Genomic DNA, 17,002 nt, shown 5'->3' with positions numbered 1-17,002 from the left:
AGTCAGACGCACACAAGCACAAGGACGTTATTCCAGTAAAGCGCCGCATCACACTGTCTTCCTTCTCCAGCGCAACTTTTTCTTTTAGGCTATCCGTCTGTTTTCTTCTTCTTCGTGCGGCGCCTTTCTTTTACCCTTTTTTTTTTCGTTTATGTTTCCTCTCTCTCTATCTCTCGTCTTTATTTTCTTTCTTTTTCTTTTTTCGTTTTGCGTGTGCGTGTGCCTCATCTCTCATCAGTCCACTACCGCCGTCGTCTTTTCCCCGGCGGGCACGCCCGTCAGGGGGAGCGCGTTGCTCCGTTTTCGCCGCGCCTGCCCCGCTGCCGCCTTTTCCTCCCCCCCGCCCCCCTGCTGCCTCCGCCGCAGCGCTCTTCGCTCCCCCACCCCCTCCAAAAAAAAAAAGAAGAAAAATTCGCCACGTCGTTTGTCTCCCGCTGGCAACTCTTCGGAGCGTCGGGGCGGGCGGGAGGGATGTCACACGGCAGCCGCGGAAGAGCCACAGCTCGGCAGGCGCACAGAGGGGAGCAGGAAACAAGTAAAAAGAAACAAAAAAAATGAAGATGCACCGCGTATGTATTTCTAGTTATAAATAAAGAAAATCATACAAACATGTATCTATACATATATACATGTTTATATGAATTAGTTACGCCTTCTTCTTTCTCCTGCTCTTCTCCAGACTGCTGCTGCTGCTTCCGCTACCGCCGCCTTCCTGCTTGTCCCTGTCCGCCTTCTTCGTGCCGCGGGCGGCGGCGGCGGCCTGGGCGGGGGCCTTACTTTCATTGCCCTCATTCGCAGTAGTCGCTGCTGTGGGGGCGGGGCTGCTGCTCGCAGGCTTTGCCATTTCTTTTTGCAGTTGCCGCAGTGCATTTCTGTTGCGCCAGAGCTCAACCTCCGGCGCAATAATCGCGTACGGCAGCCGCACCCAGTAGTATATGAGCATGAGCACCAGCAACGCACTGGTCAGCACCAGCGCGGCGGCGAGGATGCCGTTAAAAAACGTCCCCAGCTCATTATCGGGGGCAGCCAAGTCCAATACCGCGGTCACGCAACGCTCCTGCAGCCCCGCCCAGTCCTTCTGCACGACAAGATCGAGGTACTGCCGCAGGGAGAGAAGCAGCCCGTCGACGGTTAGTCCGTAGGTGTGGTGCAGAAAGAAGAGCTGCAGCCACACTCGCCAGACGAGCTGCGGGATCACCACCGCCGCGAGGAGGAATGGAGCGAAGAGGAACAGCAGGACGCACATCGAAAAGAGCGTGGCCCAGGGCACTAGCGCGAGGCTGGCGGCCCGGGCGTACATCAGAGCGAACTCTGCCAACTCCCACAGTCCGCCTTTTTCCTCTTCAAAGCTTCGATTCCTCTTGCGCAGCTGAAGCTCGTCGTAGGCCTTTTGCGCCTTCGCATTAAAGGAGCGGACAACCTCCTTGTAGAAGTCCACGGCCGACTTGTACTCCGCCACGTTAAAGAGCACCACCCCACGCAGCGTCTCGCCGTAGAGGCGCAGGTGCAGTATGGCGTTTTCCAGCAGGTACTTCGTCCGTCCAACGAAGTCCTCGGCGTCGGGGTCCGCCGCGGAGAGTGCGTTCACCTCACGAATACACGTGTGCGGCAGGCTGCCGTGGGACTTCATAACCGACTCATCAAACTTCCGCGCCGCCGCCGACGCGGATTCGAACTCGGCCCATGCGGCTTTCAGACGCGTTTGCGTGTCACTGCTTGGTCTCCGCTGCCCGCTTCTCTCCTCCTCCAAGATGCTGCGTAGCTCGTTCAGCTCGGCGCGCGCCCTCGCCACCAACGCCTCAACCCCCGCACGCCTTGTCAAGGTCTGCAGCAGGTACGCCCTCACCCCCTCGGCGCAACTCATGTGAGCTGGCGCCGCGGAATACTTCGGGGCGCCTTCCGCCGCAGCGAGTGTCGCGGCGTCCAGCGCGATGCATGCGAAAAGTACCACCGCAAGCAGCACCCACAGCCCCCGCCGACTCCCGCAGCGAACGCCGCGTTTTGCAGAGCTCGTGCCTGTGTGCATCTCCTACTCACTCCCTTTGTGCTTCGCTTTATCCTTATACAAGTAAACTCTCCCTCTAGCACGGCCCCCAGAAAAGATAGAAAAAAATAAACAAATAAAAAATAAAAAAAGTAGTGAGCAGCGGGCAGGATGCTCGGCTGCGCGCTCGGTCTGCGGACAGGGCCAGTGAGGCCTCGCGCGGCCGACCACCCGCAACACACACACAGGCGGCGTCACGCGAGGAAAGAGCAGGGGGCTGTGGGTGGGAAGAAAGCCGCAGCCGCCCGCCTCCGCCAACTTTCACCGTCGCACCGCGGCCGTGGTGAACTTCTTCTCCGAGCTTGTGGCGGCTTTCCCGCTCTTCCCGGCTCTGTAGGCGGCGTCAATGATGGGCAGCAGGTCCTCCGCCTCGATGAAGAAGTTGATCTTGTTGTTGTTGCCCGTGCCCACGTCCACGCGGATGTGGGTGTTGCGGAAGAAGAACATCAGCGCAAACGGCTCCCGGTCGTGGCCCAGCTCGTACATCGTGTTGAACTCTGGCACCTCCGTCGTCGAGACGGCGTAGATGACGCAGTACTTGCGCACCTTGGGGGCGAGGGCCGCGAGCACCTCGTCCATCTGCCGCGTGGCGATGAAGTGCGGCGTCAGCCCTCCGCCGCCGGGGCCCTCGCCGTCCGCCGCCGCCGCAGCAGCCGGCGGCGGTGCCTCGTAGTGGCTGAAGCGCACCAGCACCAGCCTGTCCCCCTCGAGAACGATGTGGCGGTCCACGTCCCAGGCGGAGTGCAGGTGCTGCAGGTCGCCCATTTCCCCCTCGCCCCTCACCTCCCGGAGCGGTCCCAAGCAGAACCGCCAGGCAAAAGCAGTAGCCATTGCAAAAGAGAGTGAGAGAGAGAGAGAGAGAGAAAGGTGAGTGGGGGCCATGAAAGAGCAACACGCGCAATGGAAAAGTCCAGCAAAGCGGGGCGAAGAAAAAAAAAGACAAAAAACACACACACACAGACGCACACCTTCTTCCCCAGTTCCCGAAAAGTGAAAAAAAAAACTACTAGTAATAAAAATACATGAAAAATGTATAAAGACAAATACTCAGAAGTTCAGCAAAGTAGCTAAGCAAGCACACGCAGAAAAAGGGGATCACGACTCCTGCGGCCGCAATCCACTGGCCACGTTTTACCCTCCCCACACCTTCTCACTTAAGCTCCTACAGCCCGCACGCGGCCCCTCTCTCTGGGCAGTTTGCTACGCCGCACTGTGGCTGTTGCCGCCACACCGTGCATTGCCCACAGCGATGAAGTCGCACACAACGTCTATTCCCGGCCGCCGTGCAGGCTTCTTCTCAGGGGTGGTGGCGACGGGAGCACTCAAGCATGCGATCCATCACCGCCTGCGTTTTCCAGGCGAGCGTGGCCCAATACCGCCGCGGCTCCTCCCTCGCCAGCAGTTTCCCGGTTTGGTCGCGGTAAAGGATGCGTCCCACGTCCACCCACATCCTGTCACGTTGCGATTCCGTGTGCTCGTCGGTGCTGTATGCCTGCACCTCCGGCGCGGTGTCCCTCCTGCACGGGTGCGCCACAGTCCGCGGCTTCGTGACGGTCCACCCCGCGGGTTTGCCGCTGACCGGGTGACACATGTCCGTCATCCGCAGCACGCCCTCAGTTCCCGCCACAGTGAGAGTTGCCTCGTCCATCGAGTCAAACGCGGCAAACATGGAGGCGACGGTCTTGTTGCCGTCCACGTCAAAGGTGAGTTCCCCGGAGAATTGCACGATGGCGCCCTTTTCTCCGCCCGTCTTTAGAATGCGGCCGGTCACCTCCACCGGAAGCTGCAGCTGCATGATGTGCAGAAAGTAGCGGAGGCTGTACCACCCCAGGTCACCAAGTGCCCCGTGAGGCTCAAGCGCGGGGTCCATGCGAATATCTTTACTATAGAACTCTTCGGACGCATTGAGACAGTGGTTGGAACACATGTGTTTGATGGGCCCCAGCGTTTTCGCTGCAGCCGCCACTGCCTGTACGCGTTTGCTATGGGAGAGCATAGTGCCGTCCATGTAGAGCAGCTCCTTTGCGTCGAGGGCCTCCACCCAGTGGCGCAGCTGCTCAGCCGTGGCCGCGGGGGGTTTTTCACCCACGACGTGCTTCCCGTTCTCCACACACTTTGCCACCCACTCGTCCCTCCTCGCGACTGGGACGGGCAGGTAGACAACCTCCACCTCAGGGGAGGAAGCCACCTCAGCGTACGTCGTGACGCGCGGGCGCCCCGGCGCGGGGATGGCGAGTGCGTCGCACACCTCCCGCACATACGCCGCCCCGCGTTCCGCGTCGCGACACCCAAGCAGCGTCACTCGATGCCCCGCGCGGTGGATGGAGCCCCACACGAGGCGGGTAATGTTGGCGGCACCGAGAAGGCCAACTCTGGCGCGCGTCACGTCCTCCGGCATCCCGATACGGGGTAGGCAGATATATATATATATATATCTGCACTTCTTCGCGTGTTGAGTGCTTTTTAAGCAGAGAAGAACAAAAACAATGACGTAGACAGCCGAGTCGTTGCCGGGGGTCAGTCATTCCCGGCAATGGCAGCAAAGAAGCGCAGCGACAGCGGCGGTGCGGGCACCACAGAAGACGCGGTTTTCCGTCTCTTTCGTTCCCTCCTCTACGTGCGTATTTGCGTGCGTTTTGTTTTCCTTTCATGTTGTCTGCTGTGCGCTGTCATCCTTTCCCGCCCCGTCCCCTGTTTTCTTCGTTACTGCCATGGTCTTCGTCGTGGTCTCGAGCATCGCATCAATCACTGCCTGCGTCGACCACGAGCGCCTCATGTGTGCCGCGGCCGCGGCCGCGCTGGTCACGAAGCGTGAGGCCAGTCGCGGGGTGCGACCGTGCGGGCGGGGCGCGAGCGTGTCCCGCAGGCGCCGCCAGGGAAGCTCCGTGCACTCCACCGCCTCCGCCACGCGCACTTCCCTCTCACGGCGCACGGTGCGGCGAAGGTGCTCGCCCTGCACCGTCTCATGCGAGGCAACCGTGAGGCGGACGTTGCCGTCCTCGTCGGGCACGGGGACGATGAGGTCGTGCAGCGTCACGGAGCCGGCGGTGCCGTAGGCTGTGAGGAACTGCTCGGCGGCGGACGATGATGCTGGTGCCGCATGCTCCACATGCATGCACACCGTGACCTCCTGCGATCCCGCCGCCGGAAAGAGCAGCTCCCCGGAAAACTCCGTGATGCTGCACCCCGGTGCGGCATCGCGCTGCAGGGCGCGGCCCAGTACCGCGGTTGGCATCGTGTCCTGCATGCCGTGCAGGACTGTCGCCACGGCCATCCACCCCAAATTCCCAAGCACACCAAACTGTGAGTCCACACCGTCGCACGTCGCGGGGAGTGCCTCGGAAAAGTGGCCGCTGCCGCCGCTGCTGCAGCACACCCGCACCGCTCGAAGCGGCCCAACGTCGCCGTCGCCGGCGTCGCTGAACATCCCCCACAGGCGCTCCAGCCGGGTGCCTTGCATCAGCACCGCGCCATCGGCGAGGAAGAGTCGCTGACTGTTGGCAAGCTCCATCCACCGTTGCAGCACCGCGGCGGAGGGAGCCGCAGGGATAGAAAGAAGCACGTGCTTGCGGTGTCGGATGCACCGCTTCACCCACTCATCCCGCTCCTCCAGTGGGAGCGCCACGTACACGACATCCACCTCTCTGCAGGCGACGAGCTCATCGTACGTGCATGTCTTCACAGCTGCGGTTTCCTGCGGCGCCGCGCCCGACGGCGGGGTTCCCTCGGATGGCGCGGGTGGCTGCGGTGCAGCCGCGGGCTCTGGTTTTTGTTCGGTAATGTTCCCCAGCGGGGAATTCGTCGCCGTCGCCTCCTCCTGCGCCCCCACGGCCACCAACACGAGACCTGCACGCTGCAGGCTCTGCCGGACCCGTTGCGCCGCGGTGGCGGCCCCCAAGACGCCCACGCGTGGGGGCCCGCCGTGGAGCGCAGCAGCCGGTCCCCCGCTCATCATCGCCCATCCGCCGCTACCCTTCGCGTGCGCGTGCGCACAGATGGTGATCGAGAGAGACGCCCAAGAAGAGAACTTCACACGGGCCGAGGCAACGCGGGGAAGCATCTGCCGCGGAAGCAAATAGGCAAAGATGCCGCGCACGCATCGTTTGAGTTTTTTTTATTTCTTCTTTTATTCTTCTTTTTCTTTGCTCACTGGAAAAAAAAAAGGGAATAGTTACGAACAACACCTCCCACCGCGATCGCAGTGGGGAATTACGGAGAAGATAAAAACAATCGATGCCTTATGGCCGCCGCGAGCCCCACCCCCCACCTGCATCGGCTACCCCTCCACCAACACTACGCTCATACGTTCCTTACACACACACACACACACAGAGACATAGAGACACGTGCATATGTATGGGCATCTATGATTCTATTCTATGTTCCTTATCGCTTTATGTACGGCAGAAAAAAAAATTTATGTATATATCTTTGCTTCTCTGTTTTTTTTTTTCTCTCACCCTCGCTCACACCCACACTCTGCCCTCCTTCTCAGCCACCGCTGGAATAATGAACAGCGGCAAGTGGAGGAGGTGGGCAGAGTGGCAGGCGCAGAGGCGGTAACTACGCACAGCAGCGCCTCCGGTTGACCTCAGCTCCGTTCTGCCGTTGTCGACGGCGCCGCCTTTGCTGCCCCGCCCGCCCCTGCCGCCTTGTTCAACGCGGCTATGCGCCCAATGCGCTGGTACGAACTCCACCAATCGTTGTCCTGCAACTTGCAAAGTTTGTCAATATCAAAGCTGCTCCACTTGGACTCGCAGATGCCGGGCCTATACTTTGTAGGGCACTTCTTACTGGCCTCCACCCACGCATCGAGCAACTCCTCCATGGCAGGCCGCTCCAACGACTGGGCGTCGCGGAAGTGGTGGGCAATGCGGAAGGCGTTGATGCCGAGCTTGATCCACGAACGCCAGTCACCAACGTCTGTCTCCTGCATGCCGGTGCGAAGCCACATGGAGACCGTCTCCACCGCCTCCCGCTCGGTGAGGGGGAGCAAAACGCGTGGAATCGTCGCCGGCCCCTTCGCAACCCCGCCGGCACCGGCGCTTGCCCCCTCCTCGGGAACTGTCTGTGTTCGTGGGGCGTCAAAGTGAAGTAGACGCGAGTACGTCCCACTCTCGCGTACGCAGGCGGAGTGGAGCGCTGCGACGGCGTCGGGCACGACACCATTCGGGAAGCCAATGTTCCACTTCTTGTCCTCATACACAGTTATCGCGCTTGTGTGGTTTTCCTTCATGCAGCGATGCATTCGCAGCATTCCGTTCGGGCGGTATATCTGCAGATCAACGTGTGGGGTTTTCTTGTGAAACCGATGAAGAAACCCGTGGAGGGAGTGGTAGTCCTCAAAGGCCGCATCCCGCAGCTTTGTGTGGACGTGAAAGGAGGCCTTCTTCAGGTTTGGCGACTGTAGCACAACCTGCGAGGCGATTTTCTCCCCAATGGCCCCGATTTCTTCCGCCAGCACCGTCATGGTATCGTCCAGCAGCTTCTTTTGAAATGGGCGAACCTTTGACATGCTCCAGTGCTCCGGCGGCACGGGGCAGTCAATGTCCAGCACCAAGTCAATGGGCGTCTTCTCACGACCAAAGATGGCGTGCACGGTGCGAATCGTGTCAGGCATGGTGGACACGGCGTTGCTGGCGATGGCAAGTGGCGTACCGGGCCAGGCAAAGAATTGGCACCCGCCCTGTGGCAGCCGCCGTGCGAATACGCCATCGCTTGGGGTACACGCCGAAAGCACATCCTCGATGCGAAACGCCTTAATCATCGGAGTTTTCTTCTGCGACGGCGCACTCTTCTCTGGTGTCGGCGGAGGAGTCGCGGTGGTCGCCTCTTCTTTCCGCTGCTCCATTTTAGGCTGCCTCCGGACCCCCTCCGCCGCCGCGGCAGCCTCTGCAGGGGGAAGAGGAGGAGAAGCGACGGCGGGAGTTGCCTTTGCGTCCCCCTTCTCCTCTTGGCCGTGGGGCTTTGACGTGGGCGGCGCCGTCGCCGTCTTCTTCTTGCCCTTCTTCTTCTTCGACGGCGGCGGCGGCGGCGGCCGTCCCTCGCTGCTCGCAGGGCCGTCGGCGGGGTCCGCGCCCTTCGGCGCCTCCGCCGCACACGACGGGGCATCGCCGGCGTCATCAGTCGACCCGACGCGTGGCGCCGCGACGTCGCCGCCTGCGGGCTCGCCGGGCGTCGCGTCGGCCCTTGCTGCCTTTTGCTTCCGCAGCCTCCTGGCGAGCTTCGCGAGTTTTGACGCCACAACCGGCTCCGCGTTTGCCTTCTGCCGCATGGCGCTCTCCGCCGCCGCCCGCACCGTCGCTGCTGCCGCCGAGGCCTCCGCGGCGTCCCCCGTCGATGCGGGAGGGGCCGTTGAGGCTGCCGCGGAGGTCTCAGAGGCGGCAGCAGCAGCAGCAGCGGCAGCCGCCTTCGGCTTGCCGTCGCCGGCCTCCTTCTTGGCAGTAATGCTCGCAAGCTCTGCGATCAGGCGCTTCGACGCCTGCCGCGCGGAAAGAGAGAAGCGAAACATCCCGTCCCGCGTCCTCTTTCTCTATGTGCGTTTTCCTGCCGCTTCCTTTAGCCGCGCCCACCAGTTGTGTGCGTGTCTGTGTGCGCGCCGACTTGCCCTGCGCTTCCCGCCGCGACGCGGTGGATGGCTGTCCTCCCCGTTTTGCGTCTGCCTCCCGTCCCGTCTCGAGTCCGCAGCGACGCCACCACCGAAGAGCAGCGAGGGCGCGGCAAAACAGGGCACCTGCAGGCAGCAACGCCGACGAGAGGTGCAGCAAAAAAAAAAGAAGCAAAAAAGAAAAGGAATTTGAAGAAAAAGAAGAAGAGGGTGGGAGCGGGCGTGAGGCAACGGCGGGAGCAGCCGCAGGCGGCCGCTGGGCAGCAGCTCGGCGGTAGCGAAAGGGCGTGTGACACAGGGGCGGCGTGCGGCAGCGACGGCGAAGGTAGAGTACAAGGCAACCGTCCCGAAAAAACAAGGAAAAATACAGCAACAACACTTACACCATTTGAAAAAAGAATTCCCGCATACACACACACACACGCAAACATACACAACAAGAAATCAAAAGAAAGTGGAAGAGAGAAAATGACGCGGAAATGTATGCATGCATGCATGTATGCGAGTGGCGAGAGCAATGGGGAGGCGAGTGGGGGGGCGGGAACTTGCCACACGCCCCCCCACCGCCCAAGAAAAAAGGCACACGCAAAACAAGGCCAGCGATGCGTTGACGCGTGCATACCTCCGCTACTCCGCATTATCGCCCTCACAGCACGCCTTTGCCACTTTGCATACCCTCTGCCTCGCCGAAGCTCCCCCACCTTCCTCCCGCCTCCTTGGTTTTATCCACCTTCCGTTAACTCCTCCCCCAAACCCAAGCAAGCAAGCAATAAAAATAAAACCCCACGGTAGAGAGGGGGGAAGAAGGCAGTGACGCGTACTCAATTCGCTCTTCCCGCAATCAAATGTTTGCGAGTACGGTGGACACTGCGGTCTTGTCATCGCCACCCATATTCAGCGTGGCCCCCAGCGCCGGGATCTTCTTGAGCTGATAGTCCCCACAGAGGCCCTTCATCTGGCGGTAGACTTCCATGATTTGCTTGACGCCCGTCGCCCCAACGGGGTGGCCAAAGGCAAGCAAGCCACCCCCGGTGTTAACCGGTATGCGTCCCTCCAGTGCCGTGTCCCCGCTGCGGATGACATCCTTCGCCTTGCCGTACTCGGCAATGCCGAGGGCCTCGTACATGAGCAGCTCCGCGATACTGAAGCAGTCGTGCACCTCGGCCACCTGCAGCTCAGAGGGTTTCACGCCAGCCAAGGCCAAGGCTTGCTGGGCAGCGGTGCGGGAGGTCGTCATGCGTGTGGCGTCGGCGGGGTCCTCGTAAAGGTTGCCTGCGGCGGCGGAAAGCGATTTCAGCTCCACCAGGCGGCTGTCGTTGACGGAAATTCCCATTTTCTGCAGACCCTCCTCACTCGCAAGGACCACTGCGGCACCGCCGTCACTCACCTGCGAACAGTCTGTATTGCGGAGGAACGGCTTGTACGCCTCGTTTCCGAGGAAGTTCGGGTTCCTGTCCGAGGCGTTCGTTGCAAACTCCAACGATACTTTGCGGGCGTGCATGTGCGCCAGAGGGTTTTTGTTGCCGTTGGCGTATGCTTTTGCCACCACGCGGGCGGTGTCTTCCATTGTGAAGTGGCCGGACTCCTGAATGGCCTTCATGCGCTTCGCGAAGAGACACGGGAACGTGAAGTCGTCAAGACTGCGCTGCCGCTTGTAGTCGGCGGCGCGCGCCAAGTAGTCGCCGCCGACGCGGGCCGACACCGTCGTCTGCACCTCCACCCCGGCCACCAACGCCACCTGCGCGGTGCCCGCGAGCAAGGCCTCCCACGCAACCTGCACCGCCAGCCCACCGCTCGCACAGGCGCCCTCCACGCGCATCGAGGGCTTGTTCATGAAGGCCGTGCTGCCCCGTAGGCTGCCCACCGCCGCCGGGCCGAGGTGCCCCTGCGAGGAGAAGAGCTCGCCGAGGAAGTTCCCAACCACAAGCTTGTCCACAAGCGCCGCGCGGCCATCGCTGCTCAGCCCCGTCTTCTCCAGGGCGCCACTGATGCTGTCGGCCAGGAACTCCTCCAGCGTTTTGTTCTGCTTCTTGCCAAAGTCGGGGTGCTTCTTGTCGATAAAGAGCGGGGAGCCCTTGCCCACGAAAGGGGTGATGTGGCCACCGACGACAAAGACGCGCCCGGCAGCGAGCGCTGCGGCGGTAGAGCGGAGCATGTCTTTGCGCGTTCTTCTTCGTGTTGCGTGGGTCCCGGTTTTCCTCCTCCTCCTCCTCCTCAAGACGGGCGAGGCGACGCAACGCCCGGTGCTTCAGTTGCTCGCGCCCAGCACCTCCTCCACCTCTTTGGCGTACTCCTTTAAGTCAAAGTTAAAGGAATAAATCGCTTAATTAAGAATGAATCAAAAAAAAAATAGCCTTTCTCTCTCTTTATATATATATATATTTATTTATTGTTTTATACCCTTAGTTTGTTTGTTTTTCTTTTTTGATTCCTGCCTGAATTCACACACTTTCGGGGCGACGTTGGAGGTCGACGACGAGAAATGAACGGCACACACACACACAAAAGAAAAAGAAGAGGAAAGAAAAAAAAAGACATTCGGAGTTTACGTGCCGAGGGGGGTTGCGTGTCTGCGTGGCAGGCGACGTAGTTGCAGGCCGTAGTTGCTTTCACAGAGAGAGAGAGAGAGAGCCCCCGCTTTTTGTTTTTGTTTTTTGTTTTTTTCGTCGCCGCTTGCCTCGTCCCACGCACCCTCCTCCACAGCCGCAGAGGCAAGCAAGACACACACACACACGCAGGCGCCCACGTTGGCACCGCGGGAATTATTCACGCACTTTGGGTTGACTCCTATTCCTCCCCCCGACCCCCGCTACTGCTACCCGGCACGCACAGTGAGCTTCCGCGTTCGTCGCTCCAAACCCTTCACCGCCCACGCACACAGAAACAAGCAAAAAAAGCAACAACAACTTCGCTGCCACCGCTACTACGAACACTGATAGACGGCGCCCCTCGGCTCTGCCGCACTCCCACACCACAGACTAAACCCGCTACACCCCGCCAGGGGGGCGGGGGCGCGCTACATTGTTCCCTCCCAGCCGTACTTGCCCCCCGACCAGGGGGCCCCAATGTAGAAGTGCCGGTAGCGGATGTAGGTGTCGCTAGTTGGGTAGTCGAGCGTGTTGGGCTTGAATGCCTTGCGCAGCTCCAGCACCTTTTCCTTTGGGTAGTACTGCTCCAGGCAGTCAAAGTGGGCCTCTATCTTGTACTCGCAGCTGCCGCCTTGGGCCAGGCAGAAGTCGCGGGCCCAGCGCGTCTCGGGGCACCGCAGCCGGGGGTTTTGGTCGGAGCACGGCAGCGGCACACCGTGTTTCGGGTACTCCGTGAGGAGCTTTGGGAATGTCTTCCACGTCTCTATGCCCATCGTCGCCCGCCGCCTTGCTTTTGCTTGCTTGCTTGCCTCGTTCCTCTCCTCCTTCCCCGCGGGGGCACCGAAGCGGCGGGGTGAAAAAGCAGAAGGCAACGCGTGCGCCGCAGGAGTTGGCGTGAGCGGGGAGCACGCAAACAGACACACGGACAAGAAAAAAAAAAGACACCGCCGCCCGCCCAGCGCCAAAGCGGGGCGGGGGGGAAGGCGTCAAGCCAAGAACACAACAGGAGCAAAACAAAAACAAAAACAAAAAAAGGAAAAGGAAAAAAAAAAGACACAACCCGCCAACTGTGGGGAAGCGGGGCCAGATGCACGCACCCCCCACCTCCCACCGCTACTGATGCAACGCTCACCACCAGAAAAGAGTTGGTTTGCCGCGGAAAAAAACGAGAGGAACGCCCAAAGGCAAATGAAGGTAGGAGCCAAAAGGGCGGGGGAGTCAAAAGGCGCGTGCCGCCGGGCGCGAACGCTGGCCGTGCGGCGGCACGCAGAACGGGGTAGGGGTGGCGGGTCGTTAAACGAACAGTAAGAACACAAAGCAAAACACCATTGGACAGTTCATCCGGGGGGTGGGGAAGAGGACGCCACAACGCAATCGCACGGACACGTTCACACGCACGGAGAGAAGCAGCAAAAATAATAATATATGGCAGGCAGCTCCAGCCACGTCGACGCACACCGAGAGAAGGGGAGGCATATGTGGGGAGGGAAGCAAGAAAGAAAGGAGGTGCCGCGCGCACACGGCGCTCTGCTCTCCCCCCTCCCCACATTCGATTGCGTTTTTTTTTTGTGTGTGTGTGCGTGCGGCGATTAGGCACGTGGATGCACATTACAAAGGGGAACCCGCCATTCTCTTCGCTGGTCGTCGTGGCGTCGCCGCCACCACCCCCGCTCGCTGAGGAAAAATATATAAATATACATACATTTGTACATATATATAACCTCTTCCCCCCCCCCAAAAAAAAAAACACACACACACACGCGCAGACAGTAGGCATCCGTTTAAGATCCTCCAAAGAAGCACTTTTCGTGGGCGGGTATATGCACATAAACAGACAAAAACACACAAAAGCATGGAAATATAGATGTATCACAGCCGCGTACACAAATATCTTCACCTACACACACGCACACACACACACACACACACGCATACGCTCCAACTGCATATTTTCGTTTGGTGGGCTCAGTAGCGAAGTCAAGCTAACAGAAACAAAAATGAAAACATGACAGCGGTCTCCCCGCGACGTACATCGGTTACTCCTTGCAACCCCGCGTGCTGTAAGTCCGCGGGCGAGCAATGAACAAGTATGCGTTTACGGCAGAACAAGGCTCCCGGTAAACCGCAAGGAAAAGGTGGAGGAGGAGGAAGGGAGTCAAGACAACAGAAAAAGAAAGGGACAAAAAGAAAAAGAGAGGAGTCAGAGAGATAAAGCCGCCTGCGTACTATTATAGACTGCACATATATTGCTAGCGCCGTGCCGTGCACGGAATGCGCCACACGCGTGTACATGGATCGTGAGAGGAGGCAGGCAGTTACCTTGCACTTGGTTGTTTGTTCCCTAGTGCAGCATCCGCTGCCACTTTCTTTACATCCGGTTTTTATGTTATTATTTTTTTTCCCCCCCTCCTTTTTTTGCCTCTCCCTCTCCTCTTCTCTCCGCGCTTGCTTGTTTGTTTGTTTCTTAATTTTGTTCTCACGCGGCAACCCCGTAGATGGAGGCGCCGGTGCCAAACACGGTGGCGATGCACCCGACGACGAGCAGGAAGTACGTTGCAAAGTACAGGCAGTAGCCTTTGCGCTTCAGCGAGAAGTTGCCGGAGTACATGTACATAAGTGAGGGGAAGATGTAGCCGATGAAGCCGCCGCAGAGGGAGCCCACGAGCCCAAAGACAATGTTGATGTTGGGCACAAAGAGGCCGGCCAACAGCAGGACAAAGGACAAAAAGGTGCAGAAGACGGCGTTCTGCCACCACGGCATCAGGTACACGTCCCAGCCGAGCAGGTGGTAGATGCCGTCGCGCATTGGCAGCTGATGGAGGGCAAACGCGACGCAGATCTTAAAGACGATGCCAACGTACGCAATCGCGAAGAGAACGCTCTCCCCCGGCTGATACAAGAGGAGAATGGAGGCTGTTACCGTTTTCCCAAAGCGCATGTACCCAAAGAAGCCGGCCAAAACGTACAGCAACCCGCACGCGCCCATGGCGATGGCGCTGTCGCGCATCATACGACGGGGCGTAGGGTGCGACATCTCAAAATACACCTCAAACGCGTTAATTTGCACGAGGCACGCAAACATCACCATACCAAGCCCCTCAATCGCAGTGTTGCCATGACCAAACATCTCGAGGTCCTTGCGAAAGCCATCCTTGTAGGTGTACCTGCTTGCATCAATGACAATGCAGATCACAAAGAAGAGAATACAGAGGCACCCCAGCAGAGAGGTGTGCCGTAGGGAGTCGATCTGCTTTGGAAGGCACAGCGGCAAGATAAGTACCAGCCAGACCATACTCGTGATCAGTCGATTGCCGGGCTTGGTCGTCAGAAAGTGCGGGACCCCCTCATTCTCAAACACGGGCGTCAGCAAGTTCCCAATGGAAATGATGTAGCCAACACCCCCACCAATGCAAAAGCCGCACATGAAAATAGACACCAACCAGTCGGGGCCGCGGCCCATGAGGACCTTCATCGTGTCCTCGTAGGTGCGCTTCCTCGCGTTGTCGGAGCAGTGGGCGAGCAGCCAGAGTGAAAATACGGTCAGTATCGACACGACGACCAGCAGTATGATGGAGAGGATATACCCGGTCATGTTGAACGCAAAGGGCAGGCCAAGAATACCACCACCGAGCGTTGAGCTTCCAAGTGTAAAGGCGCTCGACAGCATGCTGCCGGGCGGAAAGATATACTCCAGAACTCGCTGCGCCAGGCCCGGCCTCTTTCGCCGCCTTATCTCGACAGGCGTCGGTTCCTCCTCGGCAAAATCCTGAAGCATACTGCCAATGTTCCTTGTGCTTCGCACCCGTTGAATACTTCTTCCCATGCTAAATTGCGACTCCGCAAACGAGTTGCGGCGGCCTATGCTCGGCACTTGGTCGGGGGAAGGCTCCCGGCCTGCGTCGAAGACTGGCTCCGTCCTTTCATTGAACACCTCCGGGCCTGTGTGTGAAGTGTGATGCATTGTTTAGAATTCGCTTCTCCGCATGCAACCGCTCGTCTCTCTCACTGTGCGTTTGTGTTGAGTGGAGTGAGGCAAAAGCAGAGAAGACGGAAAAGGGTGAGGCACCAACATCGAGAGGGGGGAAAGAAGAGAGCGGGGGAGCGGGCAGCCGTCGCGGGCACGCCCCCACACACACGTGTGTATGTGTGTGTGCCTGTCTGTCTGTCTGTGCGTGTGTGCGTGTTTTTTTTCCCCCGGGAAGTCCATAACAACCAGCCGGAAGGCGCACTGCGACGCGGACACACAACACCCCCGCCCTCCACTGGAACGACGGTAGCAAGGAAAAGGGCGAAGCAAAGAAAAAAAAGGGTGTGGGGGACCATTACTCCAAGGCAAGGAAACAAAAAAAAAACAATAAGTTAAAGCAAGAGTTTCACGCAAGGTAGGCAAAAGGGAGTCACCATTATCATGGCCGCCAGGGACGCCCATCCGTGTGCGCGCATTGAAGGGAATACATCCGCGAACGCACACACACGTACTCTCGTACACACTCGTACACACACGCACATAAATAAACACGACCTCAAGAGCACCACGGCCCCGCAGAGCCGCAGCGCCCAATTCATTCCCCCCATACCCTCCCACATAAGAAGAAATATATATACGAGCAAGAAGCACTGTTAATGCGCCTGGATATCTACCTACATCCGTGGAGTTACCCATCCACCTGAGTCTGCTACCTCCTTCGCGGCTCTCTTTGCATCCACCCACTTACCTCTCTCTCACTCTCCCTTTCTCGCCGCGTGGGTTTGCTTGTTGTTATCTCCATTGTTCAATCCACATGGGTCCTCGCTTAAGTTTCGGTTAAAATTACAACCGCCTCACGTGTTTGTACTGCTTCTCCTCTCCCCCCGCCTCCACCCCTCTTGTTACTTCTCAAGCCGTCGCTGAGGGGCCGACGCGTCCCTGCGCAAACGCCAGAAGAAACAGTTCTCACTGCATGCCCACGTGGGAGTTGTTCCCGCCACCGCCACCGCCCACGTCACATCGACACCCCCTTCCGCCCCTCGATGAGCTCGGCCACAATGCCTGGGTCCGCGAGGGTCGTGACGTCGTCAAGGTCGTCAAATGTGCCGGCGGCAATTTTGCGCAGGATGCGGCGCATAATCTTGCCGGACCGCGTCTTGGGAAGCCCAGACTGCGCCGGGTGGACGTGATCGGGCGTCGCCAGCGGCCCAATCACCTTGCGGACCGTCTCCTTCACGGAGGTGAGAAGCGCCTTGTCGATGGTGACGTGCGTGTGAAACGTGACGTACACGTAAATGCCTTCCCCCTTCACGTCGTGCGGGGCGCCAACCACGGCGCTCTCCACGACGGCGGGGTGCGTGTTCACTGCATCCTCCACCTCGCTGGTGCCGATGCGGTGGCCACTGACGTTCAGCACGTCGTCGACGCGGCCGGTGATCCAGTAGTAGCCGTCCTCGTCGCGGCGGGCCCCGTCCCCCGTCAAGTAGTACCCCTCCACGGGGAAATACACCTGCTCGTAGCGTTCACCGTCGCCGAAGATGGTACGGGCCTGCCCCGGCCACGGACGCTTGATCACGAGGAGCCCCTCGCCGGGGCCGTCGATCTCCTTCAGCGTCGTTGCGTCCAGCAGGCCCGGTTCGATGCCGAAGAACGGCAGCGTCACGCTTCCCGGCTTCAGCGGCGTGCAGCCCGGCAGCGACGTAATGAGGTGGCCGCCCGTCTCTGTTTGCCACCAGGTGTCGCTGATGTCCACGTGGCTCTCGCCGACCACCACGTAGTACCACCTCCACGCCTCC

General features: G+C 59.5%; 9 protein-coding genes across 9 annotated transcripts, besides 26 other annotated features; all 9 read right to left on the bottom strand.

The window, feature by feature from the left end:
• Window positions 1-123: 123 nt before the first annotated feature.
• Window positions 124-209: a sequence feature (A-rich).
• A 95-nt stretch (window positions 210-304) lies between these two features.
• Window positions 305-336: a microsatellite.
• Window positions 337-388: a sequence feature (G-rich).
• A 182-nt stretch (window positions 389-570) lies between these two features.
• Window positions 571-639: a microsatellite.
• Window positions 640-646: 7 nt separating this feature from the next.
• On the bottom strand, window positions 647-2,026 carry Tco025E_06268 (uncharacterized protein; the record flags this gene model as incomplete). The annotated part of the gene is made up of 1 exon (XM_029373148.1): window positions 647-2,026. The coding sequence occupies one exon, from the start codon at window positions 2,024-2,026 to the stop codon at window positions 647-649; it is 1,380 nt and encodes a 459-aa protein (XP_029226746.1).
• A 71-nt stretch (window positions 2,027-2,097) lies between these two features.
• Window positions 2,098-2,136: a microsatellite.
• A 169-nt stretch (window positions 2,137-2,305) lies between these two features.
• Tco025E_06267 (spliceosomal U5 snRNP-specific protein) lies at window positions 2,306-2,875 on the bottom strand (the record flags this gene model as incomplete). Its single annotated transcript, XM_029373147.1, has 1 exon — window positions 2,306-2,875. One exon carries the CDS (start codon window positions 2,873-2,875, stop codon window positions 2,306-2,308), a length of 570 nt encoding a protein of 189 aa, XP_029226745.1.
• Window positions 2,876-2,881: 6 nt separating this feature from the next.
• Window positions 2,882-2,911: a microsatellite.
• Window positions 2,912-2,990: 79 nt separating this feature from the next.
• Window positions 2,991-3,012: a microsatellite.
• A 329-nt stretch (window positions 3,013-3,341) lies between these two features.
• Window positions 3,342-4,442, bottom strand: Tco025E_06266 (oxidoreductase-like protein; the record flags this gene model as incomplete). Its single annotated transcript, XM_029373146.1, has 1 exon — window positions 3,342-4,442. One exon carries the CDS (start codon window positions 4,440-4,442, stop codon window positions 3,342-3,344), a length of 1,101 nt encoding a protein of 366 aa, XP_029226744.1.
• Window positions 4,443-4,461: 19 nt separating this feature from the next.
• Window positions 4,462-4,479: a microsatellite.
• Window positions 4,480-4,691: 212 nt separating this feature from the next.
• Window positions 4,692-6,104, bottom strand: Tco025E_06265 (putative oxidoreductase; the record flags this gene model as incomplete). The annotated part of the gene is made up of 1 exon (XM_029373145.1): window positions 4,692-6,104. One exon carries the CDS (start codon window positions 6,102-6,104, stop codon window positions 4,692-4,694), a length of 1,413 nt encoding a protein of 470 aa, XP_029226743.1.
• Window positions 6,105-6,152: 48 nt separating this feature from the next.
• Window positions 6,153-6,188: a sequence feature (A-rich).
• Window positions 6,189-6,356: 168 nt separating this feature from the next.
• Window positions 6,357-6,390: a microsatellite.
• Window positions 6,391-6,635: 245 nt separating this feature from the next.
• Tco025E_06264 (putative mitochondrial DNA primase) lies at window positions 6,636-8,555 on the bottom strand (the record flags this gene model as incomplete). Its single annotated transcript, XM_029373144.1, has 1 exon — window positions 6,636-8,555. One exon carries the CDS (start codon window positions 8,553-8,555, stop codon window positions 6,636-6,638), a length of 1,920 nt encoding a protein of 639 aa, XP_029226742.1.
• Window positions 8,556-8,811: 256 nt separating this feature from the next.
• Window positions 8,812-8,859: a microsatellite.
• Window positions 8,860-8,877: 18 nt separating this feature from the next.
• Window positions 8,878-8,973: a microsatellite.
• Window positions 8,974-9,057: 84 nt separating this feature from the next.
• Window positions 9,058-9,090: a microsatellite.
• A 40-nt stretch (window positions 9,091-9,130) lies between these two features.
• Window positions 9,131-9,154: a microsatellite.
• A 338-nt stretch (window positions 9,155-9,492) lies between these two features.
• Window positions 9,493-10,806, bottom strand: Tco025E_06263 (acetyl-CoA C-acetyltransferase; the record flags this gene model as incomplete). Its single annotated transcript, XM_029373143.1, has 1 exon — window positions 9,493-10,806. The coding sequence occupies one exon, from the start codon at window positions 10,804-10,806 to the stop codon at window positions 9,493-9,495; it is 1,314 nt and encodes a 437-aa protein (XP_029226741.1).
• A 41-nt stretch (window positions 10,807-10,847) lies between these two features.
• Window positions 10,848-10,867: a microsatellite.
• Window positions 10,868-11,018: 151 nt separating this feature from the next.
• Window positions 11,019-11,041: a microsatellite.
• Window positions 11,042-11,264: 223 nt separating this feature from the next.
• Window positions 11,265-11,282: a microsatellite.
• Window positions 11,283-11,289: 7 nt separating this feature from the next.
• Window positions 11,290-11,315: a microsatellite.
• A 352-nt stretch (window positions 11,316-11,667) lies between these two features.
• On the bottom strand, window positions 11,668-12,012 carry Tco025E_06262 (uncharacterized protein; the record flags this gene model as incomplete). The annotated part of the gene is made up of 1 exon (XM_029373142.1): window positions 11,668-12,012. One exon carries the CDS (start codon window positions 12,010-12,012, stop codon window positions 11,668-11,670), a length of 345 nt encoding a protein of 114 aa, XP_029226740.1.
• Window positions 12,013-12,025: 13 nt separating this feature from the next.
• Window positions 12,026-12,048: a microsatellite.
• A 201-nt stretch (window positions 12,049-12,249) lies between these two features.
• Window positions 12,250-12,291: a microsatellite.
• Window positions 12,292-12,923: 632 nt separating this feature from the next.
• Window positions 12,924-12,958: a microsatellite.
• A 180-nt stretch (window positions 12,959-13,138) lies between these two features.
• Window positions 13,139-13,168: a microsatellite.
• A 228-nt stretch (window positions 13,169-13,396) lies between these two features.
• Window positions 13,397-13,433: a microsatellite.
• Window positions 13,434-13,684: 251 nt separating this feature from the next.
• Window positions 13,685-13,714: a microsatellite.
• A 1-nt stretch (window position 13,715) lies between these two features.
• Window positions 13,716-15,200, bottom strand: Tco025E_06261 (putative transmembrane amino acid transporter; the record flags this gene model as incomplete). The annotated part of the gene is made up of 1 exon (XM_029373141.1): window positions 13,716-15,200. The coding sequence occupies one exon, from the start codon at window positions 15,198-15,200 to the stop codon at window positions 13,716-13,718; it is 1,485 nt and encodes a 494-aa protein (XP_029226739.1).
• Window positions 15,201-15,375: 175 nt separating this feature from the next.
• Window positions 15,376-15,423: a microsatellite.
• Window positions 15,424-15,702: 279 nt separating this feature from the next.
• Window positions 15,703-15,758: a microsatellite.
• A 463-nt stretch (window positions 15,759-16,221) lies between these two features.
• Tco025E_06260 (acetyl-CoA synthetase) lies at window positions 16,222-17,002 on the bottom strand (the record flags this gene model as incomplete). Its single annotated transcript, XM_029373140.1, has 1 exon — window positions 16,222-17,002. A coding segment is annotated over one exon (781 nt), but the record flags the coding sequence as incomplete, so codon positions are not given.

Source organism: Trypanosoma conorhini (genome assembly GCF_003719485.1).
Source record: "Trypanosoma conorhini strain 025E chromosome Unknown Tco_14.4_contig_00413, whole genome shotgun sequence".
NCBI lineage: Eukaryota > Euglenozoa > Kinetoplastea > Trypanosomatida > Trypanosomatidae > Trypanosoma > Trypanosoma conorhini.
The sequence above is the reverse complement of the archived record's forward strand: the minus strand, read 5'-3'. Positions and strand labels throughout refer to the sequence as shown.